General features: G+C 42.0%; 1 protein-coding gene across 1 annotated transcript in view; it reads right to left on the bottom strand.

Annotated features, from left to right (window-relative positions):
• Window positions 1-1,348: 1,348 nt before the first annotated feature.
• Window positions 1,349-21,176, bottom strand: part of LOC110524453 (sodium-dependent neutral amino acid transporter B(0)AT2) — a 56,116-nt gene continuing 36,288 nt past the window's right edge. The window contains exons 6-12 of the mRNA XM_021604100.3: window positions 19,596-19,706; window positions 13,911-14,152; window positions 13,409-13,601; window positions 10,869-11,061; window positions 8,245-8,404; window positions 7,769-7,931; window positions 1,349-7,273 (exon numbers count right to left, since the gene is read on the bottom strand). Of these exons, the coding sequence (XP_021459775.3) occupies window positions 6,899-7,273; window positions 7,769-7,931; window positions 8,245-8,404; window positions 10,869-11,061; window positions 13,409-13,601; window positions 13,911-14,152; window positions 19,596-19,706 (1,437 nt within the window). The 3' untranslated portion in view covers window positions 1,349-6,898. The remainder of the gene's footprint in view (window positions 7,274-7,768; window positions 7,932-8,244; window positions 8,405-10,868; window positions 11,062-13,408; window positions 13,602-13,910; window positions 14,153-19,595; window positions 19,707-21,176) is intronic.

The raw sequence follows: 21,176 nt of genomic DNA, 5'->3' as shown, positions 1-21,176 counted from the left end.
ATGTGTATATTCAAAAGTTCTTTAGCCTATAACTTTAACTTTTTAATTCAATGTTTAATTTGCTGTAGGCCTACCCCCCCCCCAAAAAAAGAAAACTTGTAGGCATTTTCATTTTGGGTACTGATGTCTTGCGGAATACTTTTAGAACTCTATTTGTGTTTTATAACTGTTTTTAGTATAGACCTCCCCTTAAAATGAGACCCTAGCTCACAGGCCTCTAAATACATTTTAAACAAACTAGTTTGCAGTGACTAATAGGGAAAATATAGATAGTCGTCCACTTGGGACCCCTTGGCTATTGCGCTCAGGATAGGTTATCGCCTTAATCAATATTTTGTTTTGTCTCACTTATTGAGAAGTTTATAGTCTCTGCGTGATGGTGTTGTGCAAATGATTATAACAAGCCAACATAGAGTGGAATTTGCAAATACAACAGTCAAAATGCCTAATAAGGCCTATAGTCCGTGCTCCCAAATATTGAAAAAGTATGATTTATTAGGTTACATGATCACCACAGTAGCCCCATGCGGCTATAAAAATAAATTATGCAATTATATTGCAATTAAATAACACACAACAGCATGGCATATTATTATTCATTATTATTTTACCCCCTTTTTCTCCCCAATTTCGATCTTGTCTCATCGCTGCAACTCCCAAACAGGCTCGGGAGAGTCGAAGGTCCAGTCATGCAGCCTCCGAAACATGACCCACCGAACCGCACTTCTTAACATCCGCCAGCTTAACCCGGAAGCCGGCTGCACCAATGTGCCGGAGGAAACACCGTTCAACTGACGACCGCTGTCAGCCGGCACCAGGCCCGCCACAAGGAGTCGCTAGAGTGCGATGAGCCAAGTAAAGCCCCCCTGGCCAGACCCTCACCTAACTCAGACGACGCTGGGCCAATTGTGCACCGCTCTATGAGACTCCTGGTCATGGCAGTTGTGACACAGCCTGGGATCAAACACGGGTCTGTAGTGACACCTCAAGCACTGCGATGCACCACTGCACCACTTGGGAGGCCAGCATGGCATATTTAGATAGTGGAATAGGCCTAAATCATATTTACTTTCTATTTTACAGCTCAGGCAGTTATTATAGACAAGGCTCTTTTGTGTCTTTATAGTATAATTTTCACACAAGTCATTTGCTGAAGGCCCAAGCCTATACTACGTAATCTACTGACTGGTATAACGTAGTTATCGAATGCCGTTCAAAAACAAGCTTGGACTTTTATTTTGGAAATGAAACCGGAAGCTGCAAAGCAACTAACTTCTTGGTGTCACGGCAGATTTCCTCCTCTTCCTCTGAAGAGGTGAAACAAGGATCGGACCAATATGCAGCGTGGTAGGTGTCCATGGTTTTTAATGAGAAAAACTAAACATGAACACAAATACAAAAACCAATAACCGTGAACTAACCGAAAACAGTCCCGTGTGGCACAAACACTGACACAGGAAACAATCACCCACAAAATACCCAAAGAATATGGCTGCCTAAATATGGTTCCCAATCAGAGACAACGATAGACAGCTGCCTCTAATTGAGAACCAATCTAGGCAACCATAGACATACAATTTACCTAGACAGGAAACAGCCCCATAAACATACAAACCCCTAGACAAGACAAAACACATAAAACCCCCATGTCACACCCTGACCTAACCTAAATAATAAAGAAAACAAAGATAACTAAGGCCAGGGCGTGACACTCGGCTAGAGTTGCTTTATTGAAGGGGGAGTGCGTTTGGAAGGAGTAAGATGGCGGAAGTGGATGCCGAGTTCGAATTAAGCAGTGCTTCGGGTAAATTTGGTGAAGACGAATGTTCTGAATGGACAATAGTATCATAAACTGGAAGAAAGAGGAAATTGTCTAAAATTGGAGTGGAGGATACATGTGTAAATGATAATGAATCGCTTCTTGTTGGGATGCGTTTGTTGAGAAAGGTTGTATATGTGGGGAAACCCATTTAAGGTGTTGAAAATGGTCAAGTATGCGCTTGGAAAAGTGGAGTCTGTCAGAGTGATCAAGAGGGGTCTTATTTTGGTTAATTGTATTTCTCATAGGAAGATTGCAGAAGGCCTCAAAAGAATCCGGACAACAGAAGTTATGTTTGAACTTTGGAGTAGAGCACCCGTGACGATGGGTGTTCAGGTTGAATACCTGAAGAGAATTACTGGTGTGGTTGGTGCTCGCATCTGAACCGCTGGGTGAATGGAGAAAAATAAGAAAGTCTGTCGGTTCTGTTGTTTTTTGATAAAGAGCAAATACCTACGCATGTGAAGCTCGGATTTGTAAGATACACTGTAAGAGCGTTCATCCCCAAACCACTGCAATGTAAGAATTTCAAAGGATTTGGCCATGTTTCAAGTGTGTGGAGGCGAACAGAGTATACTGAAGAACGGCGTGTAGAAGGACGACGGTGTTGCAATTGTGGTGTGGATCATTATCCCGAGTTCCTGGAGTGCTCTGTAAGGGTGAAGGAAATTGAGGTGGCAAAGGTTAGTGAGGCCTATTGAATCGCCTATTCGAAGGCAATTTCAAATAATTGAGAAAACAAGTGATGCTAGTGAATATATGGTAGTGGATACACCACAGCCTGTAGCAAATGTTTGCTGCCAGACAAAATATACCTTGTGTGTTAAAAAGGTGGATTTTGTTGCATTCATTGCCACAGTTAAACTGTACAGCACAAGTCTCAAAGAAGTCAAAGAAACTGGACATTATTGTGGCTGCGGCAGAAATGTTTTTGGGATTTTACATCTGAAGATTTGCAAGGGGGACTGGCGCCAGAAGACCCACCCTCCCAGGTTCCTCTTGAGACTGTGTAGGAATCAGATCTGTTTTATTTTCTTTATTATTTTTTTAAATTATTTTTTCGTAGTTCCGTTTTTGGGGGGAATTATATTGTGTGATCACCAATATACCATAGAAGAAGAAGCGTTGCTTGACTGACTAGCTAACTTCGACTAGCTATGTTCGGTTCATATCCTTTGCAGATACCACATTCCTGACAAAAGTTTACATGTATAAAAAACATCAGTAACTGAGTAAAGGGGGACGTAAAGTAAGAATTTAACCTTTTTGGGATAGGGGGCAGCATTTTCACTTTTGGATGAATAAGGTGCCAAGAGTGAACTGCCTCCTACTCTGTCCCACATGCTAATATATGTATATTATTATTAGTATAGGATAGAAAACACTCTGAAGTTTCTAAAACTGTTTGAATGATGTCTGTGAGTATAACATAACTCATATGGCAAGCGAAAACCTGAGAAAAATGCAAACAGGAAGTGGGAAATCTGAGGTTTGTAGTTTTTCAAAGCTTGGCCCACCGAATACACAGCGTCTATGGAGTCAAGTTGCACTTCCTACAGCTTCCAGTAGATGTCAACCGTCTTTAGAAACTTGAATGAGGATTCTACTATAAAGGAGGGGCTCATGAGACCTGTTTGAGTCAGTGGTCTGGCAGAGTGTTTCATGCTTGTGACGCGCGCTCCCGACAGAGTTAGCTCTCGTTCCAATGCTTTTCTACAGACATAGGAATTCTCCGGTTGGAACATTATTGATGTTTTATGTTAAAAACATCCTAAAGATTGATTCCATACATAATTTGACTTGTTTCTACGACCTGTAACGGAACCTTTTGAGTTTTGTCTGGACGAAGTGCTCGCGTCTCATGAAGATGGATTACAGGGCTGAACACGCTAACAACAAGTGGCTATTTGGACATAAATTATGGACTTTATGGAACAAATCAGTCATTTATTGTCGAACTGTGATTCCTGGGAGTGCCTTCTGATGAAGATCATCAAAGGTAAGTGAATATTTATAGTGTTAATTCTAACTTCTGTTGACTCCCAAAATGGCGGATATTTCTCTGGCTGAATTGGGCTCTGAGCGCCGTTCTCAGATGATGCTTTTTCTGTAAAGTTTTTGGGAAATCTGACACAGCGGTTGCATTAAGGAGAAGTCTATCTTTAATTCTGTGAATAACACTTGTATATTTTATCAATGTTTATGAGTAAAAATCACTGGATGTTTTGGAATCAAAACATTACTGCACATAAATTGCCAATGTAAACTGAGATTTTTGGATATAAATATGCACATTATCGAACAAAACATACATGTATTGTGTAACATGATGTCCTATGAGTGTCATCTGATGAAGATCATCAAAGGTTAGTGATTAATTATCTATATTTTTTGGCTGGAAAAATCTTATCTTTGGCTGGAAAAATTGCAGTTTTTTTTTACTTGGCGGTGGTCTAAAATAATCATACTTTCGCTGTAAAGCATTTTTTAAATCGGACACGATGGGTAGATTAATAATAAGTTTATCTTTCATTTGCTGTATTGGACTTGTTAATGTGTGAAAGTTACATATTTCAAATAAATATTTGTTGAGGTGTTCCACTAGCGGAATACCTGCGCTAGAAAGGTTAACGTGTAAATGTTAATTCATAGTTGTAACATTGGGTTTGTACGTTTACAGATGTAATTTAACGGTTAAGTTTCATGTTTCAATCATGGCTTTTCTTACGATCCTAACAATACATATGTCCAAACTTTTGGCAGCTTTCTGGCTACATAAAAATATGTGAGAGTTTGTGTTCTTGAAGTATACTATAGAAAATAGTTTCCTCCCATGCAAAAAATAAAATACTGAATCTTTAGAGTCGATTCCAAGCAGAATCGGAACTTGACACCCAGAAATGGGAGTCGACGGGCAAGGGGTCGAGGAATCGATTATTTTGGAGTCAACTTCCCACCACTAAATGTGTGCCCACAAACTGCCATAGTCTTGTGGCTTGATAATAGAGGGCTGGCAGAAGGGGCAATGATACAATTAGCACTGGGATAAAACCATGCGGCCATCAGCAGCTTTCAAAACTGTGACATGCTGTCAAACAATGGTTTACTAAGTTAGCTAGATGAGTTGATAACGTTAGTTAACAGTCGCTCTCAGTGATGATAGCTAATTTTAAAAGGTTAGCTAATGTTAGTTTGGCAGATTATAGCCACATTAATCTTAGATGACAATACAAAAAAAACCAAATAATTTAGGTAGCTACACCAATGACACAGCTCAAAGTGAATGGCAAAAACGTTAGCCTAACTGAAATTCTTTACTGTCACCTCTGCTGATTCCGACCAAGAACACATTCGGAAAGTTAGAAAAACAGCAGCCACGCAATACAGTCTTGAGTGGCAAAACAAATCTGCCCATTAGCTGATTCGCTTTCCAAACACCCAATTTGGTTAATCCTTCCACTTCTGTTGATACGCCCACTTCCAGAGACATTCCATGTATGCAGTTACCCCATGACTCCAATAAGGCCTTAAAAAGATCTAAAGACGTTTACCTTATGCACACTAGAGAGCAGTGTAACACAGTTAAATAGGCTGCCTGTTGATGTAGCCTATTGATGTAGCCTTAACTCAATATAATATGAGCGTGTCTGTATCTGTTGTTTGATCTCACTCATGGTTGACATTTCCCTGACAGACAAACGGTTAGATGAGGACAACACTGAACTACATAGACATCAGTGCCAAGCATGGACCAAGTTTGATCTTTAATCTCGAAAGAGAAAAAAATAGATTGTGTTTTGAAGCCATTTCATGGAAAAAAGTATTTACAAGTTATCAAGAGGAGTCAAACTCTTTACATAGACCGACAGCACATCAGTAAACAAAAAAAGAGACCAGAGTTAAGGATTTGTAGCACTTCTTACCAAAAAACAAGGTGTTCTGATATCCAAACTATTCAGATAAATATATTTATAATATTTCTATATTATATTTACAGAATACCTTAAATATACAATGTTCACCATGTATTCTATAAACATATTTATTTTACTAGGCAAGTCAGTTAAGAACAAATTCTTATTTTCAATGACTGCCTAGGAACAGTGGGTTAACAGTGTCAGCTCAGGATTTGACCTTCCAACCTTTCGGTTACTAGTCCAACACTCTAACCACTAGACTACCTGCCGCCCCAGTCATCAGAAGTTATTTAGGCACACATTTTATTTTAGATCAATCATGGGGGGGGGGGGGGGGGGGTTCAGTTTCAATGCCATCCTTTCGCTGTTTGCACTATATTGTACTTACATCAAGGAAATGTGGTCAGCATAGCATCATTGTCAACAAGTATGTCATCCAAAACACCTACACTGCTACTAATCTCAGTACTCTGGGCCAGTGGTGAAGTCATAATGTACACAGCCAGTGGGGGGGTGGGGGTGGGGGTGGGACATACTGTGGACAGAAGCTCCAGTCCCAAATGGAACCCTCACTGGTCCATACATAGCCTATGACCCTTGTTGACTTTCCCTGGCAGAGCCTAGAATCAGGTTTGGGGTAAGTCCATTTCAATTCAATCAATTCAGACAGTAGACAGAAATTCAAATTCATTGTTGTTTTCATAGAGAAGCAATAAAGACCATTTTCATTTGAGTTTACTTACTGAATTTACAGAATTGAATTCACACCTATCCTGCCTAGCACTATTAGTAGCCTTGGTGGAGTTTGATTCCACCTTATTGCTTACACCAATACTGTCCTGTTCTGTCCACTAGGGGGTCAACAAGGTCTCCAGGACTGGGAGCTAGAGAGGGTATATTTGGGACTGAGCCAAGGAGCAACTGGGTGGGGAAGACAAAAGGAGATAATATGTACAGTGGACACATCTTTTTAATCGTTTTCACGGCAAAAGGGGACGAGGAAAACATGAAGGGGAGCAGCTACGATAACTACAAAGAATATACTGAAACACTACAAATAAAAATATGCAGATGATGATTCCCATGACTAAACACAATGAAGAGCGATTGGTTGGCCAGCCAGTAGGGTGGGAGGACCATAGACATCGCCCTACAAGTCGCTCTATAAGTCTGACTCGGGCATGTCTGGCATGTCAGCCATCAGGTAGCCGATGCCGTAGCGGCCGTTGGGTGCGGCATCGGGGACCCCTCCACTCTGCTTACGGTAGATGCTGTTGCCAGGCATGGGAGATGGCGCTTCGCTGCCGGGCGACTTGGCGTGGATGAGGCTGGCATCATCGTCCTCCTCGGGTCTGACGCTCTCCTTGATGATGCAGCCCTTTTTGTAGGAGATGGTGGACACCACGCCAGCGTTCTCGTCGATGATGTTGAAGTAGCGGAGGAAGAAGACCACGGGCACGGGCATGATGGCCATCACCACCAGGGAGATGCAGACCGCCAGGCCCCAAGGGGGATATTTAAGGGACTTCTCACTGGCCTAGGAGAGACAGGGAAGGATTGAGAGGTTAGAACTGTATAGTATTACTATTGATACTACTAGTGTGTATCATTATAGCTCAGAGACTCCTCACTGGCCTCATTCACATGGGGGAAGGAGAGCAAGAAGTTACTATTATATATTACTTCTCACTGGCCAGAAACGGATACTGACACTAAAACCATGTTGGGCCCATGTGACAATAGGTTGCATCTTAAATCAGTTTTAAGTGTAACGTCCACTCCTCAAATCTGTGCTGATCTCATAATCCAAGAGGATTGGTGAAGCTAATTTGGCAGAGGGCTATCACGTAACCATCCAGGTCTAGGTATTTTAAAATGAGTGTGGATAAAGGAAAGAAGGCAAGTACAGGAAGCAATATAAGACTATAGAAAAAGAGAAAAAATATCTTGATGTGTAGTTGAATTGTTGTTTTGGTGCTGGAGTATAACAAAAGCCTGTGTATCCCATTAATTGAGACCACAGACACCTCACCATGTCCTCTAGCCAGGCACTGTAGCTGGGTGGGGTCATTCCCAGCTGGATCACACTGGAGCCCAGCAGAAGGATGAGCAGCAGGGGGGTCACGTACTTCCACATGTAGTAGTAGAACCGAAATGGAGTGAAGCCCAGCATGTCCTTCAGGTCCTCAAAGAACCTGGGCGGAGGAACAGGGGAGAAGCAGGGAAAGGATCCCACAGAAGGTGAGGATACATAATGGTACACACTTTAGACTGTGTTGAGTTTGGCAATTATGTTTAACATACAGTACCTGTACAGGATACCAGAGGTCATAGCAGGTAATATTTAAGTCAAGTGTTGTTCATTCACTATTCATGGTTAACTCATTCTGAATACTGAATTTAAAGAATATTTGTCATTGCATTTGGATGGACAGCTTCGAATTTGGAATTATAGTCAAGAAAACCACAGATTACTGACATTCTGTATATCATTTGACATATACATACTTGTCAGTCCCGTAGACCCAAGCAACAGCCACATTCTCCAGGATGACCACTATGAGCAGGGGCAGTGTGGCAGAGTAGTCATCAAACATGGCCACCCAGTAGTTCCCAGATCGTTGGACGAACAGCAGGCCGATGAAGAAGGCTAGCAGACAGACACCCACTGTTACAAGAGGGAGAATACACGGACATTAGTAAAAAGGGACAAGGGGGATAAATGCCATCCGGGTGGTGCTTGATTTATGGTGGCATTTGGGCATGGCATTTTGGAAAAAAAAGATTTGATTTGATTTTCCCTTTCTAAATCAACTAATATGGCAGCTTAATTAAATGTGTACCATGATAATAACAATATGCTACCACAAGGAGTACTAACACCACCGATGATACATTTGAGGGAAATGTGGATTTTCTGAAATGGAGGCCACAAATGCTCAAATCTAAGGTAATCACACTTTTTTTACTCACAATGTTATTTCCCTTCATTAAAATGTTCTAACACCAAGTGACACTTTGGATTTAGACACACCAAATTATAAAAGAAAAATCCTCAAATGTATGACATATTAAAAGGGTGTGATTAGCTAATATTTTTCTTTAATAGAGACCCCCTCCCTCAATAACAGCTTGCCACTGGATCCTTGTACACCTTCGTAATCAGTGATTTTCAAGGTGGTAACACCAAATGACATAAAACCAAGGGACACATTATACTGGTAAAAAAAGAAGAAGGTATTTGAATAGCCTTCTTTGTTTTCTAGCATTCCAAATAATAGAAAGATATCTCGAAACACCGAAAACATGTCACTACACCTCTACACATTACCAGCGGGACAATTTTCTATCCTCAAGTAGTTCCTACAATGCATGCAACTAGATGTTTTGCAATATTAAGGACTTACATATGTGACCTGTTTCAGGAAGCTAGGCGTATGTCGCAAGTCACTACTTCACAGGAGAGGCACTTATATTCGTAAACTTTTTATTTATTTATTTATAAATTATTATTTTTTTTTATAAAAAAAATTGTCAGAAAAGCCTTCTGGAACATGAACTTTCAAGTTCCTTAATAACAAACAATTGTTTGCCATCTGTAAATGCAAATACAATTGTTAAATTACGAGCCTAGTTGGTTTGGCCATGGAAAAATACAGGAACCTTCCCGCAAGCCATGTTTGGCTGCGATATTGGGTGGGCTGGACGAGAGATGAGTTTGGATTGGTCTGCCATGTGGAATGCTTGTGTCTATAACATGAGCTGCTCAGTGTGTGTAAATAATCATTTTTACCGCAGCTTTTTGGAAAGACATGAAGAACTGCAAAAGTGTTGCTATTGCTCTCAACATTACTGCCCTGAATTTATCAGGCGCCATCGACAAAGATCAGTGGGAAAACGTTGTGATGGACTACTTTCTGGAGCACGATCATGCCATGCTGACTCTCTCTGACTCTGAAAATGTTTCAGATAATGAGGAAATCCCTGATTTAGGTCAACATTTGTCCTTGAACCAGACATTGTATAGTCTTTTGATGACAGTGATGGGGAAGAAATGGCGATCAACAATGTTGTTGTCATAGAAGAAGTTGACCGAGTTTTGAAATCAGTGGAATGCCGGTGGAAGCAGAGTATGATTGAAAATGCACAGGGAGTCAAAAAGAGAACACAGAAGGATGTTGAATAAAACATCTGTCTCCAGATTACATCTTCAAACTAAGGGCAACCATGGCATCCATGACAGAGAGGTTGAAGTGTTCATCCATTTATATGGGTAAGAGTCTAGCTACATTGCGACCTGTATGCTCTCGTTGGCTGGCCCTCGCTTCATACTTGTCGCCAAACCCACTGGCTCCATGTCATCTACAAGACCCTGCTAGGTAAAGTCCCCCCTTATCTCAGCTCGCTGGTCACCATAGCATCACCCACCTGTAGCACGCGCTGCAGCAGGTATATCTCTCTGGTCACCCCCAAAACCAATTCTTTCTTTGGCCGCCTATCCTTCCAGTTCTCTGCTGCCAATGACTGGAACGAACTACAAAAATCTCTGAAACTGGAAACACTTATCTCCCTCACTAGCTTTAAACACCAACTGTCAGAGCAGCTCACAGATTACTGCACCTGTACATAGCCCACCTATAATTTAGCCCAATTCAAGAATGACCCATCCTCATTAACAGAATTCATGCACAATATTGATCAACATGTGGTTGCGCTAATTATGAAATTCTCTTTGGTGCCACACATCTACTGTGCATTGGATTTGTATTATGCAATCATTATTGAGCCAAAGGCATTAAAGCAAAGAGCCATAATAGCTCATACACATAGGTAATACTTAATTGACCTGTTACTATAGAAAATACACATCAGTATAGTTCAGCTGAGGATACATTGTGGAAAAAGGTCTACCACACACTGACACATAGGCTTTCTGTCTTTTATTTTTCCTCAATTCCTTGTATCTTCTCTCCTTTATGTCCTCCTTTACAACGCATCGAGGAAGAAGGTACGATAGGGACCTTCTCCAATACGATTGAGAAGGAAACAAAGAGATAAGCTAAGAGGAATCGCAGAAAGGTGAATTGAGATATAATGACCTATATATTCCTCCATCACGTCTTAGGACTGACCTGTGAGGAACTCCTTGCGGACTTTGAAGGTGTCGACCAAAGGTGTGATGATGCCCTCGATGGTACCAAACATGCTGCCCATGCCCAGGTTAACCAGCATGAGGAAAAACATGACGGACCAGAAGGGAGATGCAGGGAAGTGGGTCATGGCCTCTGTGAAGGCGATGAAGGCCAGGCCTGTACCTTGCACTGCCTGAGGAGGCGGAGGACAGGGAGGAGAAGGACAGGGAAGAAGAAGGTTTTATGTAAATTAGTCAGTAATATCCACTTCTAGTAAGACTATTTGCCCTAAGGTTTCACATGATTGGAATGACAAATCTTGACGTGTGTAGACAACATCTAGAGGCAAGTCTACCGCAGTCTGTGGAAAATAGTATTCAGTAACAGTTTACATTGCACTGTTATGACACAAAGAATGTTCATTGGATAGGCGTAGCCAGAGCCATATATTTAGGGTGTGTTCGTAAATTGCCTCCAGTGTGTCAGAGTGTGCTTTGGGTCGTTTTGTAAATTCAGAGCGTTTCGCACTTACAGTGCCTTGCGAAAGTATTCGGCCCCCTTGAACTTTGCGACCTTTTGCCACATTTCAGGCTTCAAATATAAAGATATAAAACTGTATTTTTTTGTGAAGAATCAACAACAAGTGGGACACAATCATGAAGTGGAACGACATTTATTGGATATTTCAAACTTTTTTAACAAATCAAAAACTGAAAAATTGGGCGTGCAAAATTATTCAGCCCCCTTAAGTTAATACTTTGTAGCGCCACCTTTTGCTGCGATTACAGCTGTAAGTCGCTTGGGGTATGTCTCTATCAGTTTTGCACATCGAGAGACTGAAATGTTTTCCCATTCCTCCTTGCAAAACAGCTCGAGCTCAGTGAGGTTGGATGGAGAGCATTTGTGAACAGCAGTTTTCAGTTCTTTCCACAGATTCTCGATTGGATTCAGGTCTGGACTTTGACTTGGCCATTCTAACACCTGGATATGTTTATTTTTGAACCATTCCATTGTAGATTTTGCTTTATGTTTTGGATCATTGTCTTGTTGGAAGACAAATCTCCGTCCCAGTCTCAGGTCTTTTGCAGACTCCATCAGGTTTTCTTCCAGAATGGTCCTGTATTTGGCTCCATCCATCTTACCATCAATTTTAACCATCTTCCCTGTCCCTGCTGAAGAAAAGCAGGCCCAAACCATGATGCTGCCACCACCATGTTTGACAGTGGGGATGGTGTGTTCACGGTGATGAGCTGTGTTGCTTTTACACCAAACATAACGTTTTGCATTGTTGCCAAAATGTTCAATTTTGGTTTCATCTGACCAGAGCACCTTCTTCCACATGTTTGGTGTGTCTCCCAGGTGGCTTGTGGCAAACTTTAAACGACACTTTTTATGGATATCTTTAAGAAATGGCTTTCTTCTTGCCACTCTTTCATAAAGGCCAGATTTGTGCAATATACGACTGATTGTTGTCCTATGGACAGAGTCTCCCACCTCAGCTGTAGATCTCTGCAGTTCATCCAGAGTGATCATGGGCCTCTTGGCTGCATCTCTGATCAGTCTTCTCCTTGTATGAGCTGAAAGTTTAGAGGGACGGCCAGGTCTTGGTAGATTTGCAGTGGTCTGATACTCCTTCCATTTCAATATTATCGCTTGCACAGTGCTCCTTGGGATGTTTAAAGCTTGGGAAATTCTTGATTCTTCACAAAAAAATACAGTTTTATATCTTTATATTTGAAGCCTGAAATGTGGCAAAAGGACGCAAAGTTCAAGGGGGCCGAATACTTTCGCAAGGCACTGTAGAGTGCACACTGGATGCTCTGGCCGAGTAGAAGGGTTTCTGACCTCACAACGGCAGTCAAGCACCCAAGCTAACTGGCTACAGTTGACTAGTTTGCTAGCTACTTCCAGACACAAATGAGAGAACACCTCACTCTGACTATTTTACTCACTCTAGCAGAGCTGGTTAGGCTGTTTTCATATTATCTAGAGTGTTAGTGACTGTAACTGTGCTGCTGGCAACAATTTAACTATGTTTTTTTTCTGGTATCGTGATGCATTTACATTACACTACATTCCAGGCCAGCCATGTTAGGTACCCATGGGCTATAATAGCAGTTCACAGAATTTTCTCAATTTTAAACAATGCTATGTACAAGATTCCAAATTCTCATCATGTATGGATGAATGGAAAGCTCACAGGCGCAAACATGGCGTCCATTCAACATTTTGGCCCACCTCTCTAAATATATGGCTCTGGGCGTAGTTAATCCTGGTTTGTGACATGACGGTGCAAAAGTCAGTTGTTGTGATGATACCATGTCTGACACCAGTTTTTATGACTGTTTATGTGTTTTCTTCAATGACCCTAAAAGTGACTGTTAATGATCATGAAAGATGCGAAAAGACACAATATTACCGTTCTACATTCTACAAGCCCCCTCACCCATTGCCTTATGTCAGATGTTGTGACGGCCGTCTGCACCGAGCAACTCGTTGCAGTAGAATGATGTAGCTGTCGGAAGACAAAGGACCCTCACCTTGTTGAGCTCTTCCTCGATGCTGCAGGAGTCCAGGCCCAGGCGCGGGTAATCCTTCTCCGTCACCCCTCTGAGGATCTCCGTCAGCTGTTGGTAGTCCTCAGCACTCACAGTAGCGCTGAAGTTGATGTGGTGGGGGATCAGGTCGTGGCTGACCTCATTCCCTAGCAAAGCAACTATCTTCTTTGTGTTCCTGAGAGATTGAACATAATATAAGACCAGATCCAAATGGATACTCTATCATACAAGACCACGCTAATAGCGGCCTTGTCACGTGGCTCAGTGGTTACAGCATGATTCAAGTATTGGCCACATACATTGCATTGAATATACTGTGTGTCTCTATGAAAAGTACGATCGATAAAAGCATCTGCTTAACTTCAAGTCACAGGCATATTGGCCTACAGTATAATCACCAAAAGTTACGATTTGGGGGATTAGGCTACAGTTGGGGAATTAGGCTACAGTTCTAAAAGTGAGTGGCTTATAGTATACTACTCACAGTGCAACACACTTGGCGTTCATGATGTTGGCCTTGAAGCCAAGCACGGCGAATACCACCAGGGTGGCCAACACAGAGGTGAAGAAGTTGATGAAGGAGACCAGCACTGCGTCGAAGTGACAGTTGTTATCCCGTTTGTTGTAGCTGGAGAAGGCTATGACCCCTCCGAAGCCCAGGCCCAGGGCGAAGAAGACCTGTGTGGCCGCTTCGCGCCACACTTTGGCCTCCAGCATGATCTCCAACTGGAAAGGAAATGCACAGTTAGACAGTGGTGGAAAAAGTACCCAAATTGTCATACTAATAGAAACTTAATAGGATTCAAATAAAGTGAAAGTCGCCCAGTAAAATACTACCTGAGTAAAAGTCTAAAAGTGTTTGGTTCTAAAATATACTTAAGTATCAAAAGTTAAAGTACAAATCATTTCAAAATCCTTATAATAAGCAAACCAGATGGAGCCATATTATTGTTTTTTTTATTTACGGAAAGCCAGGAGCACACTACAACACTCAGACAAAAGTAATGTACAGATATTCTTTACTGAAGTACTTTACACCACTGCATTTAGGGGAGGTGCTAAAGGAAGATAAACTATAGTTCCAGACACATCTCTCCTCGATGTGGATTCATTTGACCAATGTTTGACTCTTTAGGACAACACTATGTCATTTACTGTACAATAGTCTTTGTTAAACTTCTAATAATGGACAAGCAATTGTTTGGACCAGTGGAGCAGATCAGTCGACATGTGAATCATGATTGAGAGTTACCTCCATTTGTCAAAACTGGAGAAGATCAAACAAGGACCCAACAAGGAGAACATATCCAGCATGCTACTGCTCTCAAATAGACAACAGTATATGTGTGTGGTGGAAGGCTTAACCCAGTTAGAAGGCACACACTACACAACACACAATGAGCCCTGCTTTTGATGTCTTTCTCCGTGCGTACAGGAGACACAGCAAAGGCATTTGAAGTAGAAAGATGTCAGCTGTGTGAGAATCAGCAGACACATGAGACTTTGTTGTGAAATGAATGGAACACGCCGTCGTGGATGTTACATAAAGCAGGGAGCGCCAAGCAACCAAATGAAATGATTCCAATTGCTATTGGTCCACGGCAACTGAGTAGCCAAAGACTAAAGTATTAAAAAAATATATTTCTGCCACATTTTCAGTCAATTTGGTTTCCTTCCTGTTTCAGTAAAGTGAACAACGCAACATTGATCCATAACTGGATCAAACAAATGCATTGGATAAAACTAGTGCATTGGATCAAACAAGTCTGGGTCCTTGACTGGGTGTAGTGCAGTATGTTGGCTGTGTGAAGCAGAATTGTGCTGACTGTACGGTACTGTACCTTGGGTATAACCAAGGAGCAGCATTATGGTGACTACCAGGGGTTAGAACCAAAATAATTTTCAATTGTTTAGTTCTGAACAGAAAAAATATTTTTGAGATAGAGCAGCGTGCTATGGTGCGGACAAGCTATAGTTGTGTCGATGCATTGGACAGACAAGTACGGGGCGTGAGATGCAACTTAAATTTTGCGGGTGGGGAGAGAGCGAGATAGGGTGGAGGGGCTTGGCCTGAAGCGCTGGGCATCTTGTTATGACATGCATTATCTGAATTAGTCCCACAGAATTATGCATACGAATGAGCGGCTCCTATGGAGGAACTTTGAATATCTTTGAACTTCCGAGAGTTGGCTTTAACGTTGAACCGGAGCTAGCTAGTCAGCTAACAAGCTTGTGTGTGCAGAGCAGCATTAAAATGAACTTTTTGTAGTTAATAAATCCAATGTGAAATGTGATAACTATAGTATCCTAAACTAGAATTGAAAAAGTTAATCTATTCTTCTCTCATAAAAAAATCTCCCTCCCCAATTTCTGAATCACGCTTGTAATGTCAGCAGGGTACAGTAGCCTGTGCTTCAGAGGGGGATGGGCAGGTAGCCTACACATGCACACACACACTGGCAAAGATTTCCAGCTGGCAGGCAGACACTGGAATAAAGCCCCATTTCCACAGGCACTTAAAATTAGGGCCAAATTCAAGGTGGCTCGAATGGAAATCTCACATTCGAGCTGGATCGAGGGAAACCCGGGCCAGCACAGCCCAGTTTCTCAACTGGTGCCAGCTCAATTAGAATTTGGGCTGGTGATGCCATTACCATGCAACCACCAAGTTGATCACTGCTCGATGCTGACACAACCTTTAGCTAGCTCGTCTGGGCTTGTTGCTGGCAGCTAGCACATGGACAAGCAGTACTGCAGTTGTTAGACAAGGCACAAATAAATCAAGAAATAGAGTTAAGAAAATATTTACTAAATGAAATAAAATCTAAAAGTAACACAATAAAATTACATAAAAATAACTTTTTGTATTTCACCTTTATTTAACCAGGTAGGCCAGTTGAGAACAAGTTCTCATTTGCAACTGCGACCTGGCCAAGATAAAGCATAGCAGTTCGACACATACAAAAACACAGAGTTACACATGGAATAAACAAACATACAATCAATAATACAGTACAAAAAGTCTATATACAGCATGTGCAAATGAGGCAGGCTAAGGGAGGTAGGGCAATAAATTGGCCATGGTGGCGAAGTAATTACAATATAGCAATTAAACACTGGAATGGTAGATGTGCAGAAGATGATTGTGCAAGTAGAGATACTGGGGTGCAAAGGAGCAAGATAAATAAATACAGTATGGGGATGAGGTAGTTGGATGGGCTATTTACAGGTGCAGTGATCTGTGAGCTGCTCTGACAGCTGGTGCTTAAAGCTAGTGAGGGATATAAGAGTCTCCAGCTTCAGTGATTTTTGCAGTTCGTTCCAGTCATTGGCAGCAGAGAACTGGAAGGAGAGGCGGCCAATGGAATAATTGGCTTTGGGGGTGACCAGTGAGATATAGCTGCTGGATATACCTGCATGCTAAGAGTGGGTGCTGCTATGGTGACCAGTGAGCTGAGATAAGGCGGGGCTATATATAGGGGGTACCGGTACCGAGTCAATGTGCGGGGGTACAGGTTAGTCGAGGTCATTTGTAAAGTGACTATGCATAGATGATAAAAAGCGAGTAGCAGCAGTGTAAAAACAAAGGGGGGAGGTGGGGGGGGTCAATGTAAATAGTCCGGGTGGCCATTTGATTAATTGTTCAGCAGTCTTATGGCTTGGGGGTAGAATCTGTTAAGGAACCTTTTGGTCCTAGACTTGGCACTCTGGTACCGCTTACCGTGAGGCAGCAGAGAGAATAGTCTATAACTTGGGTGACTGGAGTCTGACATTTTTTTGGTCCTTCCTCTGACACCAGACATAGCTGCTCTGTCCTGCCGATGCACGGAGAAGCCAGCCAGCTCTATATTATGTGTCGTCGTTCAGTCACGGCTCGGTGAAACACAAGATACTACAGTTTTTAATGTCCCATTGGTCAGATAGTCTTAATCGTAGATCGGCCAGTTTGTTTTCCCATGATTGCATGTTTGGAAGTGGTGGTTTACCTACTTGTCTGCAAATTCTTACAAGGCACCCGACCCTCCTCCCCCTTTTCCACTGTCTTTTCTTCATGTTGTTGACGTGGATGTGGGCCTTGTCTTGACAAAGCACTATATCCTTTGCTCATTAAAACCTCTTTGGGCTAGGGGGCAGTATTTTGACGTCCGGATGAAGAGCGTGCCCAAAGTAAATTGCCATTTACTCAGGCACAGAAGCTAGGGTATGCATGTAATTTGGATAGAAAACACTCTAAAGTTCCTAAAACTGTTAAAATAATGTCTGTGAGTATAACAGAACTGATATGGCAGGTGAAACACAGAGGACTAACCATCCCTCGCAAATTAAAATTCAGCCTACCACTGTTTCCAATGGCTTTCATGTTTATTATGAGGCCAAAACCTCCCAGATTGCAGTTCATAGGGCTTCCACTAGATGTCACAGTCTTTAGAAAGAGTTTCAGGCTTGTTTTTGGAAAAATTTGCTAGAATTTGTAGTTTTTCTAAGTGGCTCCCATTTTGGCTGTAGTGTTTTCATGCTCGTGGATGAGAGTGCGTTCTTTGTTGTTTATCTCCGGTAAAGACAATAACGATTCTCCGTCTCAAACAATATAATTTATTTACGTATTAGGGTACCTTAGGTTAGATTTTAAACATTGTTTGACTTGTTTGGATAAGTTTATTGGTAACGCTTGGGATTCATTTTGTACGCATTTTGAAGGAAGGAAACCGGTGGATTATTGAATGAAGTGAGCCAGTTAAACTGAGTTTTTGGGGATATAAAGAAGGACATTATCGAACAAAAGGACCATTTGTGATGTAGCTGGGACCTTTTGGAGTGCCAACAGAAGAAGATCTTAAAAGGTAAGGCATTTATTATATCGCTATTTCTGACTTTTGTGGCGCACCTGCCTGGTTGAAATATGTCTCCATGCTTTTGTATGCAGGGCGCTGTCTTCAGATAATCGCATGGTGTGCTTTCGCCGTAAAGCATGTTTGAAATCTGACACAGCGGCTGGATTAACAAGAAGTTAAGCTTTATTTTGATGTATAACACTTGTATTTTCATGAATGTTAAATATTTATATTTCTGTAATTTGAATTTCGCTCCCTGCAATTTCACCAGATTTTGTCGAGGTGGGTTGCTAGCGGCACGCCTGCGCTAGAAAGGTTAAACAAAAAAGATTTGTAATGTTCGAGGTGAGTAATCGCTGTTCTGCTGTCCAGACGCTCTTTTCGGTCATAAGAGATGGTAGCAGAAATATTATGTACAAAATGAGTTACAAACAATGCGAAAAAACAAAACAGCACAGTTGGTTAGGAGCCCGTAAAACGGCAGCCATCCCCTCTGGCGCCATTATAATAACCACCATAGCTGGATCCTTCATAAATTTTTGCACTACACAAACGTTTATGAGAACATTTAGCCCTTGAATGCTAGCTACCTAATGTTAGCCAGCAAATCAGAGTTGAAACAAGCCAGCTAGCTATCTATGTTTAGCTAGCAGGAATATTAGCTGGCCAAGTCATATCGAAAGCTAGCTAGCTACATCATATCAAACCTGTTGTCTCGTTTGCTTAATTAGCTAGCTAATAACCAATGCCATGGCAAGCAAGGTAGGAATTTAGTTAGCTAGCCTGTTATTCTAGCAACGACGCTAACCGTTTAGCTAGCTAGCTAACGTTAGCAAGCGAAATACATTGCTCTGAGTCTGGCTGGTACTATAGGGGAATGTTAGTTACAGCATGGTGAGGATTAATTCAATTATTCAACATCTTCCAATTTAGCTAGCAACATTAGCGAAGCCAGCTGCAGTCACATATTGGCAACCTAGCAACATTTCTAATTTCTGGGGGCAGTGGAAACACAATTTGAGCTAGCCCACCAAGGCCAGCCCAACCTTGCTTGACTTCAAATTGCCAATGGAAAAGGGGCTTAAGTTTCTGAGTGACAGAGTTTTGTGAGACTGGAAAAAAAATGCTGGAATGTAAAATAATGTTATTAACCAGTTCCCATGCTTTTAAAATAACGGTTTTGTTCCGGAACAGTATAGATCACTTTCGTTCCCGGTTCTGATTCTGTTCCTCTGAAAATATTGTTATTTTCCAGTTTTCTGTTCTGTTCCCTGAACCGGTTCCAACCCCTGCACTGTACTGTACCTTGGGTAAGCATTAGGGTTAGGATACTGTACCTTGGGTGTGAACATGTGTCGGATCCCATCCACGGATCCCTTGAGGAGCAGAGCCCTGACCAGGAAACAGATCAGCACTACGTAGGGAAACAACGAGCTGAAGTACATCACCTGTAAAACAACAACATAAGAACAACCTTATTATAACTCATACATTACAAAGTGAGAGGCAGACTTGAGACTTGACCCTGACTCGTGTTAAAAAAAAATACTCTTGGACTCTGACTTATGCTCAAAGACTTGACTTGCCTAAAGTTATTTATTGACAAGTCCGGCTTAGACCCAAAGTTTGGGATTAATACCGAGATAGATCCTGTGTACTGATGACTTTTGTCCTTTATCTAAATGGATCTCTGAGGCTGCCTCTTGTTGTCTACTCCTGACCCGTGGACACAGAGAAATACACAGCCTTGCGGAGTGCGGACCACAGTAAGTGGAAGAATATTGTCTTATTGTTCAAGATTATAGACTAGCATATACAGAAATATTTCAAGAGCAGCCTTTTTGCATCTTCGTAACATTTCAAATACTGAAACATTTTGTCAAAAAAAAATGCAAAAATGCTAATCCACGCTTTTGTCACTTCAAGGTTAGACTAGATTTACATTTTATTAGAAGGTATTATCCAGAGCAATTGACAGTAGAGTGCATACATTTTCATACTTTTTCCACATGTACTGGTCCCCCGTGGGAATCGACCCACAACCCTGACATTGCAAGTGCCATGCTCTACCAACTGAGCCACATGGAACCTACTGCAATGCTCTACTCTCCGGCTACCCATATAAGGCACAAAACACATTTCAGCTAGCGCTTAACACGACTGCAAGATTCTTGACTAGAACACAAAAACGTGATCATATTACTCCAGTGCTAGCCTCATTACACTGGCTTCCTGTTAAGGCTTGGGATGATTTCAAGGTTTTACTGCTAACCTACAAAGCATTACATGGATTTGCTCCTACCTATCTAGTCGATTTGGTCCTGCCGTACAGACACATGCCCTCTTGTTGTTCCTAGAATTTCTAAGCAAGCAGCTAGAGGCAGGGCTTTCTCCTACAGAGCTCAATTTTTATGGAATGCTCTGCTGATCCATGTGAGAGACACATACTCAAGAGTCTCAGAGTCTCAGAGTCTCAACTCTGTCTTTACTGAAGACTGATTACTTCTTCATCTCTTGAGTGTAGTCTGGCCCAGGGGTGCAAAGGTGAACTGCAAGGCACTGGAGTGACAAACCACCCTTGCTGTCTCTGCTTGGTCAGCTCCCCTCTCTCCACTGAGATTCTTTATTTCTGACCCTATTATGGGGGCTGAGTCAATGGCTTGCTCGAGCTCAGCCATCCTTCCTGTCCTTGGGCTTGTGTAGTTGGGGAGATCTTCCTGGACTATACTCGGCCTTGTCTCAGGGTAGTAAGTTAGTGGCCTGTTGATATACCATTAGTGGTGTGGGGGCTGTAATTGGCAAAGTGGGTGGGGTTATATACTGCCTGGTTGGCACTGTCCGGGTGTAACTTTGGATGGGCCCAGTATCCGCCGACCTCCCCCCGTCTCAGTGTCCAGTAACTATGCTGCAATAGTTTA

Source organism: Oncorhynchus mykiss, chromosome 1 (genome assembly GCF_057628025.1).
Source record: "Oncorhynchus mykiss isolate SJ-2025 chromosome 1, ASM5762802v1, whole genome shotgun sequence".
Classification (NCBI taxonomy): Eukaryota; Metazoa; Chordata; class Actinopteri; order Salmoniformes; family Salmonidae; genus Oncorhynchus; species Oncorhynchus mykiss.
Note: the sequence above shows the minus strand (reverse complement) of the source record. Positions and strands in the feature narration are given on the sequence as shown.